The 18,232-nt window shown below is 44.9% G+C and overlaps 1 protein-coding gene across 2 annotated transcripts in view; it reads left to right on the top strand.

Moving 5' to 3' along the window:
• The window catches only part of PGAP1 (post-GPI attachment to proteins inositol deacylase 1), a 1,100,814-nt gene that overhangs the window by 202,001 nt on the left and 880,581 nt on the right, over positions 1-18,232 (top strand). For both annotated transcript variants that reach the window (XM_073647815.1, XM_073647814.1), the window contains exon 7: positions 5,714-5,780. In XM_073647815.1, coding sequence (XP_073503916.1) covers positions 5,714-5,780 — 67 coding nt within the window. The remainder of the gene's footprint in view (positions 1-5,713; positions 5,781-18,232) is intronic.

Below are 18,232 nucleotides of genomic sequence, written 5' to 3'. Positions count from 1 at the left end.
CCTCATCAGGAGAATGCCCAGACTTTGTAGGGAGGTCATACAGGTACGTGGAGGCCACACACAATACTGAGCCTCATTTTTACTTGTTTTAAGGACATTACATGAAAGTTGGATCAGCCTGTAGTGTGTTTTTCCACTTTAATTTTGGGTGTGACTCCAAATCCAGGCTTCCATTGGTTAATAAATTTGATTTCCATTGATGACTTTTGTGTGATTTTGTTGCCAGCACATTCAACTTTGTACAAAACAAAGTATTCAAAAGTATTCAATGACAATATTTCATTCATTCAGATCTAGGATGTGTTATTGGAGTGTTTTTTGAGCAGTGTATGTGTATGTGATATATATATATATATATATATATATATATATATATATATATATATATATATATATATATATATATATATATATATATATATATTACATATACAGTACAGACCAAAAGTTTGGACACACCTTCTCATTTAAAGATTTTTCTGTATTTTCATGACTATGAAAATTGTACATTCACACTGAAGGCATCAAAACTATGAATTAACACATGTGGCATTATATACTTAACAAACAAGTGTGAAACAACTGAAAATATGTCTTATATTCTAGGTTCTTCAAAGTAGCCTCCTTTTGCTTTGATGACTGCTTTGCACACTCTTGGCATTCTCTTGATGAGCTTCAAGAGGTAGTCACCGGAAATGGTCTTTCAACAATCTTGAAGGAGTTCCCAGAGATGCTTAGCACTTGTTGGCCCTTTTGCCTTCACTCTGCGGTCCAGCTCACCCCAAACCCTCTCGATTGGGTTCAGGTCTGGTGACTGTGGAGGCCAGGTCATCTGGCGTAGCACCTCATTACTCTCCTGCTTGGTCAAATAGCCTTTACACAGCCTGGAGGTGTGTTTGGGGTCACTGTCCTGTTGAAAAATAAATGATGGTCCAACTAAACGCAAACCGGATGGAATAGCATGCCGCTGCAAGATGCTGTGGTAGCAATGCTGGTTCAGTATGCCTTCAATTTTGAATAAATTCCCAACAGTGTCACCAGCAAAGCACCCCCACACCATCACACCTCCTCTTCCATGCTTCACGGTGGGAATCAGGCATGTAGAGTCCATCCGTTCACCTTTTCTGCGTCACACAAAGACACTGTGGTTGGAACCAAAGATCTCAAATTTGTACTCATCAGACCAAAGCACAGATTTCCACTGGTCTAATGTCCATTCCTTGTGCTCTTTAGCCCAAACAAGTCTCATCTGCTTGTTGCCTGTCCTTAGCAGTGGTTTCCTAGCAGCTATTTTACCATGAAGGCCTGCTGCACAAAGTCTCCTCTTAACAGTTGTTGAAGAGATGTGTCTGCTGCTAGAACTCTGTGTGGCATTGACCTGGTCTCTAATCTGAGCTGCTGTTAACCTGTGATTTCTGAGGCTGGTGACTCGGATAAACTTATCCTGAGAAACAGAGGTGACTCTTGGTCTTCCTTCCTGGGGTGGTCCTCATGTGAGCCAGCTTCTTTGTAGCGCTTGATGGTTTTTGCAACTGCACTTGGGGACACTTTCAAAGTTTGCACAATTTTTCGCACTGACTGACCTTCATTTCTTAAAGTAATGATGGCAACTCGTTTTTCTTTACTTAGCTGCTTTTTTCTTGCCATGATACAAATTCTAACAGTCTATTCAGTAGGACTATCAGCTGTGTATCCTCCAGACTTCTGCACAACACAACTGATGGTCCCAACCCCATTTATAAGGCAAGAAATCCCACTTATTAAACCTGACAGTGCACACCTGTGAAGTGAAAACCATTTCCAGTGACTACCTCTTGAAGCTCATCAAGAGAATGTCAAGAGTGTGCAAAGCAGTCATCAAAGCAAAAGGTGGCTACGTTGAAGAACCTAGAATATAAGACATATTTTCATTTGTTTCACACTTTTTTGTTAAGTATATAATTCCTCATGTGTTAATTCATAGTTTTGATGCCTTCAGTGTGAATGTACAATTTTCATAGTCATGAAAATACAGAAAAGTCTTTAAATGAGGTGTGTCCAAACTTTTGGTCTGTACTGTATATACTGTATATGTATGTATATATAAAAATGAAAATAAGCATCAATTTATTGTGGAAAAAGGGAGGCCTCTTTATTAACCCATGTGGGAACATTTCAGATCCATAACAGAACATTTCTCTACTATGGAACCGAAATGTTACCACATGTGCTAATAGGATCCTCCACTTTTACTACAACTAATCGGATTGCTTCTTCTTTTTTTTTTATCTTTAATAAATCTCATTGATTTAGTTAAGATATATATATCATCTGTCAGAGCCAGCGTCACCACCTAGTGCACCCAGGCAACTGCCAGGGCCCTGGCCTAATGGGGGAGCCCACTAGCTGGGGACGCAGCATGCTATGGAACCGTGAGTCAACGGGGCCTGGTGCCAGCACCTGCACTGCCTCCCCACCGCATTGTACTTTAAACGGTTTCGGATGCCTATGCACGTGAAAACAGTGATGGGAGAGGGAGCTGTCCGCTGATGCTCCCTCTCCCATTGTTCCCTCTCTGCATCTGAGCTCTGTGATGTCTAAGTGCGTAGGTCACGCGCCCTCTGTGCCGAGCAGTGCAGAGGGTCTGAAGACTGCAGAGACCAGAGCAGTGGGGGAACTTAGAGAGATGAGTATTTGATTATTTATTTTTTATGTAGAGAGCATTATATGGGGCCCATTATACTGTATGGAGGACTAGGTGGTGCCTATAAGGCTGAGTTCACACGATGCATATTTAATGCGTTTCCGCGGTGTTTTTGCAGTTGTGTAAACGCCGCGGAAACGCATTAAAAACGCATGGTAGAAGGGCAGCAATGTTCCCCAATTGAAATCCGCATGTGCTGTGCCCATGATGCGGATTTTTCCGCAGCGTAAACGCTGCGCTCAAAAATCCGCAGCATGTCAATTAATTTTGCGGAAACGCGGCGTTTTCGCTGCCATTGACTTGCATTAGAACGCCCCAATACTGCAAGACTGCATCTGTACTTGCGTAATTGGCGCGTTCTAATGTGTGGATGGTACCCGGGTGTGGAGGAGAGGAGAGTCTCATCCACACCCAGGTACCATTAAAAAAGCTGTAAAAAAAGAATAAAATAAAAAATGTATTCTTACCTTCTGTCGGCCCGCGCAGCGCTCCTGCTTGGTTCCCGGCACTTGCAGTGAGTTGTAGGACCTGCGCTGACGTCAGAGTCATGTGACGGGTCACGTGACGCTGACGTCGGCAGGTCTTTCAATTCAAAGTTGTCGGCGAGGGAGAATGGATTGAGCAGGACAGCGCGGGCCATCGGAGGTAAGTATATATGACGCGCCCCTGGGCCTGCTGTGTCGCGCAGCGTCTCGCGCACGGGGCTTACCCGGAACCGGATCAGATGAGGGTTGTAGTCTCCGAGTGGCGGGGACCCGGTCCGTGCCCAGGGAGTCAAACTCAGTGTGTGGCAGTCTTGATAGATGTTATTTGAGTGTCGACTACGCCACCCGTTGATTTGCAGCTATGGAGCTGCCACTGCAGGGCAGACCGCTGAGGCCGGTGTAGAATTGTGCAGCGTGATAGTATAACCCCCAACGGGAGGGGTATGGCCTCAGGGCAGCCGACATGGAAGATGGGGGTAGCAGGAACCACTCAGAGACGGTGCGGTGTAATTCAGGGTCTTTACTGGTAACAACGATAGACCCTCCCGGAGTACTTGCTAGCGAACGGGGCCTGGTCAGTCCTTGAGCAGATGGGATCTCCCCTGGCCAGGCGGAGTTGTAGGCCTCCCAAACTGACTGTACTCTTCTGGCTACCTTGCTAGAAGCGGATATAAGTAGCCCACGTCCCTGAGTGTACCGTGTGGTGCTCACCCGTATGGCCGGTGACTCGGGGCCTTCTATGGCTTCCGCTCCACGATGGCGGTGCTGGTCCCACGCGTGTGACCGTGCCTTCAGGTTTCTGGGCCTGAGGACCTGAAATCCCCTGCCGGTCGGCTTCTGCTGCTGGGTAAGAGTTAGTCCCCACAGCCTCGGACGCCGGGTCCGGTAAGAAAGCTTCTCAGTCAGGGCGAGCTCTGCAGCTGTCAGCCCCTGACTCGTAGTAGTATTGCTCCCACTGAGCTTCTGCTGTTTCTTCCTATGCTGCTTCTCTTCTCTACTTCTAACCCTGCCTCAGCCCCGGGTTTATACAGGGGAAGTTCTTCCCCTCCCAGGACTGGGCAGGAGGTGTGGCATGCATAGGATTCCTGACCAAGGGACCTCCCACCTGCTCTCAGACATAACATTACATTACTGTGGGAAACCAGACCCCTGGGGTGCCACATATACACTCTCTCAGGTCACACTATATAAATCCATGTCGGCTGCATGGATTTATATAGTGTGACCTAGTTGTCAAGCACTTTCCAGGTGATGCTAAAATCGCCTGGAATGCGCTTGTCAATCCACATGCGGAAACGCATGTGAATCCGCATGTATTCCGCAGGAAAAACGCATGCACAATCTGCATGCGTTTTTTTTCTGCCAGGGAGATGCAGAAATTTTCTGCTTCATTTCTGCATCGTGTGCACATACCCTAATACTGTATTGGGAACCGTTACAGGACGATTTACAGTTTCCTATGCTACAGAATTGTAATGTATCCGTAAATATTGAATGCTGTACTGCAGCATCCGATTTCTTTTCTTGCACCCATAGATCTAAATGGGTGAGTTTCATCCAATTACAGAATCAAATCGCAGTATAATACAATCTTTTTCTCACGCCAAGTTGTTAAGAGAAAAAAAAAAGTTTTTCTGCACTGCCTCATTGCATAACATCGGTCAGTGTGCTATCTGATAAAAAATCAAATGCTACACACACGCATGATTTATATGCTTGTTTGCACAAGCCCTTGGCGGCCTTGGACTTCTGGTTTGTCATTGTTAGTTTATTCTTCTCTACATTCCTATGGGCAAATAAAAATAAATCTTGAAAAACCTGTTTAAATGGCTTATCCCAAGTTTGGAGGTTATCCTCTATCTAATGGATAGGGGATGACTTTCAATTTGCTGTGGATCTGACCGCTGGGACTCCCATGATCCTGATAAATGGAGCTCTGAAGAGCACCATCTAAATGGAGCTGTGGATGCGCACTGCTGCGCCATTCACATTTGGCTCTTCAAATAAATAGAGGGTGGTGAGGGTCATTACTAGGTTAAAAGTGAAATTCACTGATCGGGGGAGGGGAGTGTGAAAGTGTGTGGGCTGGTGGGGTTTGTGTAGCAGGGCTGCTTTTTGGTCCCAGTATGACTCCGCATTCTATGAAGTGTGTGTTTTTGTTTTTTTGCAGAAAAAGTGCAACTTTTCAGCCTCTCAAATGGCTTCTTCAAGCCTGAGTGTTTGTATGTAGAGGAATGCAAATGAACTGAAAAGAGCCCTTATTTCAGTCACACTGAGCATCTTTTGAATGACTTTGAACACCACTTGCAAACAAGACTTTCTTGTGTGATGAATCACTATGCTATGTTAGCATAAATTGCTATGGACAACCACCAAAATAGTTATTCATCATTTGTAAATGGAGCGTCCACCAAATTTTTACAGATGTGATTGTCATGCTTCCGCATACTTTTGGCCAACTAGTGTAAAAATTGTTTATATATAAATTACTGAAATAAGTGTCAACTATGTAAATTAATGCATTTTTGTTTTGTCTGTAATGTAGGTGTAAAGAATTAATTTTGGCTACTTCAAGAGCTTTATTTGACCTGATTGATGGAGATACAAGACAGGTTTGTTTTATGGTTTATAATTTCTTTGCTTATATTTGCTGTCGGCTGCCTTCTAACAAATTACCTACATTTGACGTACATGTAAGTCATGTTTGGGAATGAGTTTCCTATCAAACGAGTGTGGTTGCTTAGTTACCATAATGGAACAAAGTTAAAAAATAAAGTTAAATAGTATTTTAACATGTAAAAGAAAAAAACCCTGAAAAAAGTGTTTGCTAATACACCATTTAAAGGGTTGTTGCCTTTCAAATATAATTTGTCCCTTGCTGCAATTTGTTTTGAAAAAAGATTTTGCTGTATTCTCCTTCCCCGGGTTCACTTGCGAATTTCAGCTGCTGCTCCCAATGTGTGGAAGGCAGAACGCCCAGCTCAAAGAAGCGGAGCTCAGAGACTGGCTGCCAAGGTGATGTCAGTGCCACAGCCAGTGCCAGATATGGGCAGCAGCTGTGCAGACCCACTGATGTAGCTAAGTTTTTTAAAAGCAAAATGTAGTGAGGGACAAATTATATTTGAAAGGTAACAACCCCTTTAACGGGCTGTTTTTTGGTCTAACAGGTCAAAAAAATGCAAGAAAAAGTGATCAAAATACATGTTGGAATAATAATAATTCCCACAATTGGATGTGTTTAAAAAAATGTTCCTGTGCTGAGATAATCTTATAAAATGTGTTCCTGCTATGTACTGTGTAATGGCCATGTCTGACCATACAGGGACATGGTCTGATCATACCACATCTCCTGGGTAGGGGAGGAAGCAAAAGAGAGTATACAGGTAGCACAGCAAGGGATCACAGCTGATTGTATTTGTGAGGTAAAGCTTTTTCCTGCTGGCTTTTAAAAAATGTTTTCTCTCAAAGAATCAACTGTAATCCTGTGCTGTAATGTCTGAATACTCTTTTGCTTCCTCCCCTGCCCAGGAGATGTAGTATGATCAGACCATGTTCCTGAACGGTGAGACACAGCCATTACACAGTACACAGCAGGGGCACATTTATAAGATTATCTCAGCACAGCAACATTTCTCCTTCCCTCATGACAGCACCACGGAGAGAGGGGATCCACCCTTCAAGGTTAGGAAACCTACAGATAAAAAGGGCGGTACCTCTCTCCCACATCAGTTGGTTTCCTGTCCTTGACAGGGAACCTACAGTACCTGGAGGAGGCATACCCGCGGGTGCCAGAAGAGTGAGATCATCGTTGGAGCCAGGCCCAGCCAGACCGACTCAGGCAGCGGTTGTTCCCTGCCTCGGCTGGTGCAGTGTCCTGAAGTGCCACCGCTGGGGTCAGAGGCATTTAGGGTGTGCGGGGGTCCAGACGAAGAGGAATGGCGCCTGTCGGGGCCAGCCGAACCTTGCTGCGCTGGACCTCCCTGGATGCGGTGGCGTGATCACGGCACTGCCCGGCGGCGGTCTGGAGCGGAGCTTCCGGGTTCCACTGCGCCTCTGTATGACGTGGCGCTGCAAGGCATGACTGGGAAACCAGTGTGCGCAGGCGCGAGCTTCCACCCGCAGGTGCGGTGGAGGAGGGGCGCACCGGAACACACCGCAGGCGCTATGGGATACAACTTGATGGCCAGCTGGAGGGGGAGGGTCCCCAGGGCTTTATAAGACAGCTAAGAACACCAGTAAGTGCTTCTCATAAGCTCTGGCACACTGGCTTTTGGGGCATGAGTGACCAGGAGTTGCTTGAGGTGCAGGCGCTGCATCCTCTGTCACCACCACTGCCGCCAGCGCAGCATAAAAAGAAACCAGAAGAGACTGGACACCAGGACCCGGGCCATCACCGAGAACGGGATAACAGTGGAAGCGGGCGCTCTGGCAGGTCATGCCAGCGCAGCAAAGACTCCACTATAGCATCTACTAGGAGGGAAACCCCGTCTACAAAGATAGCTCCACCTCCTGACCCGGTACCCTCTCTTCCATCAGATTGGTAAGTGATCTTCGTGAAAGTCCACCTTGTAACTAGGGCCCCCCTCTCTTTTTCTCTTATTATGGAAGAAATAGTACAGGCAAAACTAAGAATAGGACCTGTGCATTTTGCACGGAAGATTTACCCCTACTTGGGATTAAAGACTCTGCAATTCCTGTATAGAGCAGACCATATGCAAGGAAACTCTGAAATTTGCCTCAGAACTTAGATACCTGATAAAGTTGCAGGTTGAAGATACTGTTAAGTCCCTTCAGGGGGAGGGGTGGGACCTAAAAAAAAACCCCAAAACATATCCTCTGGGTCTAGCGGTTTGGAGAATGACGAAAATTCAGGCACTTCCGATTCTTCGTCGTCCTCTTCCTCATCTAGGGATAGGGGAGGACGGAGCTGTTTACCTATTAAGGAAACAGTCTCATTAAGGCCGTGGCCTAAAAGATCTATCCAAGACGTGATGTACAGCGGGTTAGAACAAAAAAAGGAGATCTTTCCCACTTAATGAGCAAGTTTACTCTTTAATTAAAAAGGAGTGGAAAAGACCGGAAAGAAAGGGCCTCCTTTCCCCAAAAAGAAAGTACCCGTTTGATGACCCTTCGTGTTCCTTTTGGGAGAAAGAGCCAAAACTGGATGTAGTAATTACTAAAGCCTCTAAAAAGTTCTCCCTCCCGTTTGAGGACATGGGCATGTTAAAAGACCCCATGGACAAAAAAGCAGACACGTTCCTAAAGGGTTCCTGGGAAGCTGCTGGGGGAGGGTTAAAACCTGCGGTAGCAGCTACATGTACGGCCAGGTCATTAATGGTCTGGCTAGACCAGCTTAAAACGCTGCTGCGAGAGAAAACGTGTAGAGACACAATATTAGAATCCATCCCGGTAATGAAAGGGGCGGCTGCCTTTTTAGCTGACGCCTCTGCGGACTCTGTCAGATTAGGAGCTAGGGCGACAGGGCTCGCAAATGCGGCCAAGCGAGCCCTCTGGCTTAATTGTTGGCCCGGGGATCTACAAACAAAATCAAGATTATGCTCCGTCCTCTGTGAGGGCGAGTTTCTGTTTGGGCCCACCCTTGATGACATCTTAGAGAAAGCCAGGGACAATAAAAAGCGTTTCCCTATCCTATCTAACACTGCTTACAGGAAGCCCTTTCGGAGAAAAAGGTTTATCCGCAGGAAGCCCCCTAAAGACCAGGATAAGTGGGAGGATAGAAGAAGGAAAACCAAGGGGTTCCTGTTCAACAAATACCCCAATGCCAGCAGAAAGCCTTCTCCCCCACCCAGGGAAAACACTCATTGGGAGGGCTATCAGAATTTCTCCCTGCCTGGGAAAAAATATCCAACAGCTCATGGATTCTGAACCTAACAAAATCAGGTCTAAAATTCCATTTCCTCTCATTTCCACATCCAAACTTTATATTAACACCCAAAAGGTCCTCCAGGAGCAGCTGGCCTTGGAGCAAGAAATCCGAGGCCTGATAAAGAAAGCGGTCCTTCAGGAGGTCCTGACGGGGGGAAAAAGGCGAAGGCTTCTACTCTCCGTTATTCCTGAGGAAGAAACCAGATGGGACTTAGAGAAAGATCATAAATTTAAAAAAACTGAACAGGCTATTGAAGGTGCAAGCTTTCAAGATGGAAGCAATAAAAACATCAGTGAAAATGCTGTTTCCGGATTATTTTATTACTGTTCTGGATTTAAAGGACGCCTATTATCACGTCCCCATACACAAAGATTATCAGAAATTCCTCAGAGTAGCAGTTTCCATAGGTGGAGTAGTCAAACACTATCAATACACAGCCCTCCCATTCGGCATTGTCATAGCTCCAAGGGTATTCACCAAGGTTATTCCAGAGGTGATGGCACATCTAAGGGAACAGAACATCTTAGTCTTTCCATACCTGGACAACTTCCTGGTAATAGGCAGTTCCTTCCTCCACTGCAGAACCCAACTAGAGGAGGTCATGGATTCCTTGACAAACTTAGGTTGGCTTTTGAATCTGAAAAAATCCAAAACAGAGCCATGCCAGGTACAGGAATATCTGGGCATCGTGTTGGATTCAAAAAAGACAAGTGTCGTCTCCCCACAGGAAAAATTCACAAGATCATAGACCAGATATCGTGGGCAAGGACCCACCCGTCTGACTCTACGGAAAGCCATGTCCTTTCTAGGCTCCTTGACTGCGTGTTTCCCGGCCATCCAATGGTCCCAAATACATACCAAGGCTTTGCAGTGGGAAATCTTAGAGGCAGAAAAATCTCTAAAAGGGCATTTAGAAGGGCAGCTAACGCTATCATCAGAGACCACACTTTCCCTAAGGTGGTGGGAGAAGATAGACTATCTAGCCCGGGGTATTCCATGGGTAATCCCTACACCTTAAATCCTAACCATAGACGCAAGCCCAGGGAGCTTGGGGGGCTCACCTCAACATTCTTGTAGCTCAGGGGGTCTGGACAGAACACCTGAAGCCAGTTTCCTTAAACATGAAGGAGCTTCTAGCCATAGAGTTTGCACTCTGGGAGTTCGTACACACACTTCAAGGTCCCCACGTGAGGGTGTTCTCGGACAACCGAGTAGTAGTAGCGTACCTGAACCACCAGGGGGTACCCAGTCCCATTCTCTGATGCAAGTGATGGAGGTCATCTTTCAGTTAGCCTAGGAAAACTTAAAATCCCGATCAGCCCTACACATAAAAGGAATAGAAAATCGCACGGCAGACTTCCTGAGCCGGACACAGCTAAGAAAGGGCGAGTGGCAGTTGAATCAGTCAGTTTTCAATCAGATTGTACAGATGTGGGGGCGTCCTTCCATAGACCTGTTCGCCAACAGTCAGAACAAGAAAACAGACACATTCTGCTCTCTAGACCCCAAAGGAAGCCCCATAGCTTTAGATGCCTTCATGATTCCATGTAGTCACCCTCTCTTTGACGCTTTTCCTCCGACTTCCCTGATTCCGGCTGTTCTGAGGAAAATCAGGGTAGAGGAATCAAGAATAATCTTCATAGCCCCCTTCTGGCCAAAGAGGGCTTGGTTTTCTTGGCTGAGGATTATGTCAATCTCCGACCCATGGGTTCTTCCGGAGCTCCCAGACCTTCTTTCGCAGGGTCCGGTACTTCATCCTCAGGAAACAAACTTGCACTTGACAGCCTGGAATTTGATAAGGCTCTCCTGAGTAACAAAGGATTTTCCCCAAATCTCATCACCACACTACTTCAAAGTAGGAAACCCATGACCACCAAGCTTTACTGGAAAACTTGAAAGAAGTTCCTTTCAGTCTCAGGTTCCAGGTTAGGAGGGGAGGTTCCATTAACAGCTATCCTAGAAGTTTTACAGAGGGGTTTAGAACGGGGCCTGGCCAAAAGTACCTTGAAAGTCCAAGTTGCGGTGCTGGGAGCCCTATACAACTTTGACCTGGCCAGGGATAGATGGGTATCTAGGTTCATTAAGTCATCATCTAGATCCCGACCCATCCCCTCTCGAAATACTGCCCCTTGGGATTTAAACTTGGTCTTTTCAGCTTTAGCAAAGCCCCCTTTTGAACCTCTGTCAGAAGCGTCCCTAAAAATCCTATCCATAAAGACAGCGCTATTAGTAGCTCTCACATCTGCACGTAGGGTCAGTGATATTCAGGCTCTATCTGCAGGCCCTCCCTTAACACAAATCTTGGAGGATAGAGTTACTCTTGGGACCGACCCTGCCTACCTACCAAAATCGGTGTAGAGATTCCACAGGTCTCAAGAAATCACCCTCTCTTCTTTCTGCCCCAATCCTAGGAACAAGAAAGAAAGAGACTTGCATACACTAGATGTCAGAAGGTGTCTAATCCGATACCTAGAGGCCTTGCAAGAGTGTAGGGAGGATAGGTCTCTTTGTTTGCTTCAGGGCCTTCGAAAGGGGAAAAAAGCTTCTAAGGGCACGCTTGCTAGGTGGATAAGGGAAGCCATCACACTGTTGTACTCCTCACGTGGGGAAGCCGCCTCGAAGAAACTGAAGGCCCACTCAACAAGAGCGGTGACAGCCTCCTGGGCGGAAAAGGCCGGTGCCGCAATAGAGCAGCAACCTGGTCTTCCCCCTCTACTTTCTTCAATCACTACTGGCTAGACTTAACCTCTTCTTCAGACCTTACTTTCGGGAGAAATGTGCTGGAAGCTGTGGTTTCCCCCTAATGATTCACCTCTCTGTAATTCTCTCCATGGTGCCATCATGGTGGAAGGAGAAAGACTTAGTTACTTACAGGTAACGAGATTTCTCAGAGCCCATGACTGCACCTGTACATTCCCTCCCTTCACATGTGGGTGTGCACACTTATTAGTTACTTATATGTAGTCACATGGTGTTTCTGATAAGTTTCTTAAAAATTTTACATTTTGTGTTACTAATCTGGTGGTCCTCTCGTGCTCTGTAAACAACTGATGTGGGAGAGTGGTACCGCCCTTTTTATTTGTAGGTTTCCGGTCCTTGAAGGGCGGATCCCGTCTCTCTCTGTGGTGCTGTCATGCAGTCTCAGAAATCCCGTTACCGGTAAGTAACTATGTCTTTTATTTAAACATATCTAATTCTGGACATTCTTATTATTCCAAGATGTATTGATCAAAATGAACTTTGTTCATGCAACAACTCGTTTAGGCTGTGTGCCCACGATTCGTTTTTTAAGCTTTTTTGCAGCTGCAATTCTGCTGCAGAAACCCTTAAATGCTTGGTAGAAGGTCTGCCATGTTCCCCAATGATAATCCGCATGTGATGTGCACGTGCTGTGGAAATTTCTGCTGCGAATTATCATTGCGGAAAAAAACGCAGCACTACCAATTATTTTGCTGATGCGCTGCGTTTTCGCCGCCATTGACTTGCATTGGAAATCATGGATTACGCATCACTGCATCTGTAGATGCGCATTCCATGCGTTTCAATGTGGGGATGGTACCCGGGTCTGGAGGAGAGGAGACTCTCCTCCAGACCCTGGTACCATAGAACCTGTAAAGAATAGAATAAAATAAAAATTAAATGTTATATTTACCTTCTGATGGCCCGCGGTGTGCTTGTCTTTGCTTGCTGGCAGCTCGCGGTGGACTGAAGGACCTGCGCTGACGTCCTTTAGTCATGTGACGGCAGGTCCTTCAGTGTACCGCGAGCTGCCGGCAAGCCGAGACGCATCGAATCAAGACTCCGGGGGCCATCAGAAGGTAAGTATAGATTTATTTTTTTATTTTTTACCATTCTTTACGGTCACACTATATAAATCCATGCCGCTTGCATGGATTTATATAGTGTGACCAAGTTGTCAAGCACTTTCCAAGTGATGCTAAAATCACTTGGAAAGCGCTTGTCAACCCGCATGCGGAAATGCAAGTGAAGAATGCTTCACATCCGCATGTCCTTGGCAGGAAAAACGCATGTACAATCCGCATGCGTTTTTTCTGCCGGGGAGATGCAGAAATGCTCAGGAAAAAATCTGGAGCATTTCTGCATCGTGGGCACATAGCACTAAAGGGAATCTGTCACCCCCTGGCTCTTATCTGACCTCTAATATGGGCATACAAGTGATAGAAATGTAAATATATACCTACCTGTATGCCTTATATTACAGATCTTGTTGCTGTGAAATGTCTTTTTATTCAGTCAAGTTTCTGATGCTTCTAGGCCTGGGGTCTGGAAGAAATCCCTACCTTCTGTGGTAATTACAAGGTTTCCCCCCTCCCCTGCATGTCACAATACCCAGATTTGGCCCTGGCAACTGCACATCACAGGGCACTGTTACATGCAGAGGAGGGGGGAAACATTATAATTACCACAGGAGGCGGGGATTTCTTCCAGATTGTGAGCTTGGAAGCATCAGAAATTTGACTAAATAAAAAGACATTTCACAGCAACAAGACCTCTGATATGAGGCATATACAGCTCTGGTAAAAATGAAGCGACCACTGCAAAATTTCCATTTTCTCTGATTTTTCTCTTTATAGGTATATTTTTGAGTAAAATGTACATTGTTGTTTTATTCTATAAACTACTGACCACATGTCTCCGAAATTCAAAGCTAAAAATTTTGTATTTATTTGCAGCAAATGAGAAATCGTCAAAATAAAAAAGAAACAGAGAAACAGTGCTTTCAGACCTCAAATAATGCAAAGAAAACAAGTTCTTATGCATTTAGAAACAACAATACTCATGTTTTAACTCAGGAAGAGTTCAGAAATCAATATTTGGTGGAATAACCATGATTTTTAATCACAGTTTTCATGCGTCTTGGCATTCTTTCCACCAGTCTTTCACACTGCTTTTGGGTGACCTTATGCCACTCCTGGCACAAAAATTTAAGCAGTTCTTCTTTGATGGCTTGTGACTATCCATCTTCCTCTTGATTACATTCCAGAGGTTTTCAATGGGGTTCAAGTCTGGAGATTGGGCTGGCCATGACAGGGTCTTGATGTGGTGCCCCTTCATTCACACATTGATTGACCTACCTGTGTGGCATGGGGCATTGTCTTGCTGGAAAAAATACAGTCCTCAGAGTTGGGGAACATTGCCTGAGCAGAAGGAAGCAAGTTTTTTTCAAGGATAACCTTGTATGCGCTTGATTCATACGTCCTTTACAAAGATTAACCTGCCCAATTCCAACCTTGCTGAAGCATCCCCAGATCATTACCGATCCTCCACCAAATTTCACAGTGGGTGCAAGACACTGTGGCTTGTATGCCTTTCCAGGTCTCCGTCTAACCATTAGACGACCAGGTGTTGGGCAAAGCTGAAAATTAGACTCATCAGAGAAGATTACCTTACTCCAGTCCTCTGTGGTCCAATGGTCTTTGGCAAACTTCAGCCTGGCTCTCCTTTGCTTCTCATTGATGAAAGGCTTTTTTCTAGCTTTACATGACTTGAAGCCTGCCTCTAGGAGCCTGTTACGAACTGTTCTTGCCGTGCACTTCACCCCATCTGCCATTCCTTTTGTAGGTCACTTGTTGTCATCCTGCGGTTGCTGAGTGACATTCGAATAAGATGACGGTCATCCTGATCAGTGGAGAGTCGCTTTCGCCCTCTGCCGGTCTGTAGCTTTGTTGTCCCCAATGTCTGCTGCTTGACCTTGTTGTAATGGACTGCCGTCTTCGAAATTTTAAGGATGGAGGCAACATGACGCTCACTGTATCCCTTTGTTAATAAAGCCAGAATTGAGCCCTTATTTTCCTCACTCAAGACTTTTCTTTTCAACTCCTTTTGCATGGTTAAAAGGAATTTTTTTCATTCAAATTACTTTTGGGCTATTCCTAGCACTTGTTTTGCCATCCAGCTTGTCCTATTGCAAGAGGATTGTGAAGACCACAGCAGTGTTTTTTATACTTTTCCTCGTTACATAAGATTTGGTTCAGGTGATCACCTAATCATAAGCCCATTAAGTAGAATGAGGTGTACTTTGGTTGGAATTCAACTGACACTGGAATGGAATGGCTGTTTAATGTAGAGATGATGATTTTTAGGAAACTGTGCAGTGGTCTTTTTTCCAGATCTGTAGGTATGTGTAGATTTAAATTTCTATAACTTGTATGCCTATATTAGAGGTCAGATAAGTGCCATGGGTTGACAATTCCGTTTAAGTGGTATTTCTGGAAATGTCAAAACTCAAACCCTCACATAATGCTGTAGATGGGAAAACAAAAAAGATACAGCATACAGAATATAGAGATACGAAAAAAGAAAATAGTATTTCTAGTGTGCAAAATTGGCAAAGTATGAAAAAGTACAAATTTAAAGGGAACCTGTCACCAGGTTTTTCCCATATAAAATACGTCCAGCACCTGTACGCCCTTATATGTGCAATTCCATAATGCTGTATCTAACATATTTTTTTGGATTATAAGACTAACCTTTTTCCCCTCTAATTTGGGATGAAATTGGGTGTGTGTCTTATATTCTGAAGGTATGTTACCTGGGGGGGGGGGGGGGCGGTCTCTGATAAAGGAGGTCGGAGTCAGAAAGAGTGGTGCTATGCTGCGGGCCCTGTCCTCTAAGAAGACGTCAGCGCCGATGAGCAAAGGTCCCATCTCCCAAACATATCCCTGCGGTGAACTTTGGGAAAATGGCTGCCAGGGTCGGCTCATACGCAGATTGAGATCTCCGTAGTCTTGTCTCTCGAGATCTCAATCAGCGTATACACCGCCTCTGGCGGCTTTTTCTCAAAGTCCACCGCAGGGATATGTGTGGGAGAGGGGACCTCTGCCCACTGGCGCTGACGCAGTCCTCGAGGACTGGGCTTGCAGCATCGCACAACTCCTCCTGCCGAGCTGACAACCTGAATCAGCGACCTTTCTAAGAGGATGGGTTGCGCAGTATCGCCCCACTCCTGCCGACGCCAACCTCCTGAATCAGCGACCCTGGCTCCTGTGACCCCACTGCACTTCATCGCTCCCCCAGGTAAGATACCGTTAAAACAAATTATAAGGCGCACCACCATTTTATTTAAAAAATGTTTTTCCCCAGTTTCCACCCCAAAATTTGGGGTTCGTCTTAGAATCCGGTGCATCTTATAATCTGGAATCAAAACCCATGGTGTCGTACAAAAGTAAAACTCGTCCGCAAAAAACAAGCCCTCATATGGCCATATTGACCAAAAAATAAAAAAGTTATGGCTCTCGGAAGACAGGGAGTAAAAAACTAAAACGCAAAAACTGAAACCCAAGGTAGTGAAGTGGTTAATGTTGCTGTAGTTGTACTGACCTATAGAATAAAATCATCATTAGCACTTATACCACACGGTAATTTTAATAATTTAAGGGAAACGGTCACGTCCTAGTTGCTATGTACACTGCCCCCCATTGCTTTAAGGCCCCATCACACTAAGCGACGCTACAGCGATCCCGACAACGATACGACCTGTCAGGGATCGTTGCTGCGTCGCTATGTGGTCGCTGGTGAGATGTCAAACAGTCAGATCTTCCCAACGACGCAGCAATGATGCGGCGACCCGTAACGATCTGTATAACGATGCACGCCTATGTGTTTGTGTCTGAGTCGTTAACAAGGTCGTTTGTAAGGTGTCAAACACACCGATGCATGCTACCCAGCGGGGCCTCAACGATCAAAGAAATGTTCAGACCATTCCGACACGACCAGCGATCTCACAGCAGGGGCCTGGTCGCTGCTAAGTGTCAAATGTAGCGAGATCGCTGCTGAGGTCGCTGTTGCGTCACAAAACTTGTGACTCAGCAGCGATCTCGCTTAGTGTGACGGGGGCTTAAGTGATGCAATGTGCATCACTAACAAGCTTTTTTCATTAAAATCGGTGGTAGTATAATGATTTTAAAACGTTCTATACACTTTGTCCTACCTGCTGTATTCAGTTATAGGGGTGTGATCCTGCTATTCAGTTATGGGCAGCACCGCATTCAGTCACTGCTGGCGCCGCCCATGTATTTGAATACTGCTCCCGGCAAGGTTGCGTCTAGATTGGAGTTGATTTTTTGAGGCCCTCACTCCAGCAACTACGATCTAGTCTCCTCTGCAGTGAGGCATCTAGGTCAGAGGTGATTTTTTTGTGGTCCTCACTTTAGCCACTCCGATCTAGACACTTCACTACTGAGGAGACTAGATCGTACAGTGTCCATTTTAGGACATGATCAGATATCAAAATCAAGCGTCAGAATGATGTGAGTTTGAGGCTAAATACCCTGTCTGGCACGTGATTCTGACAAGTGACTTTGACAAGTCACTTTTACAACTAACTGTAATAATAAAAAAAATATTCACTGTTTGCTGATGGGACTTGTACCCAAAACTCTACATCTATAAGCCAGTGCACTAACCACTGAGCTATGACCTCATTTGAGAAAAGCTAAGTGTTCTATTTGGTTATATCATTTTCAGTGCAAGTCTTGTCTGAAACTGATTGGGACTTTCAGAAATACCTCCTCCAAGCCATATTCAAATGTTTGATTTTGATATGTGAGTCTGATGTGTGACTTTCTTCAAACATGAGAATCAGAATCACATTGACTTTTAGTCACTTTGAGTATTTTCATGGTTGATCTCACAAGACAAGCAAAGCTCCTAGTCAGTATCTCTTGACTGGATAGCTTAATGGTAAGGCATCAGCTTCTGAAACTACAATGTCTGGGTTCAAATCCCATTTGGAATGATATTTTGTTTTTGTAAATATGCCTATTTAGCACACAAACTACAGGGGTGTTTTACTTTTACTTTTAATATCTATATCTAACATTCTGATTGTCATCCTGACGTGTTAAGAGTTTCAGACTTGCTGTCTATTTGCATGGTAAATTATGTAGCCAAAGTAAATTGGGAGTTTGCAGCTAGTTCTTGCATGGATGGAAAGAAAAATTTACAATAAAGAAATTTTATCATTAGATCCCTTTAAGAAATTATGCAAATGTACAGTCGTTTAGAAATAGATACACTACCGTTCAAAAGTTTGGGGTCATTTAGAAATTTCATTATTTTTGAAAGAAAAGCAAATTTTTTTTTCAAAGAAGCGAACATTAAATGAATCAGAAATACACTCTATAAATTGATAATGTGGTAAATGAATATTCTAGC

This window comes from Phyllobates terribilis, unplaced genomic scaffold (genome assembly GCF_046119375.1).
Source record: "Phyllobates terribilis strain yellow unplaced genomic scaffold, ASM4611937v1 Scaffold_9__5_contigs__length_417890890, whole genome shotgun sequence".
Lineage (NCBI taxonomy): Eukaryota > Metazoa > Chordata > Amphibia > Anura > Dendrobatidae > Phyllobates > Phyllobates terribilis.
The sequence above is the reverse complement of the archived record's forward strand: the minus strand, read 5'-3'. Positions and strand labels throughout refer to the sequence as shown.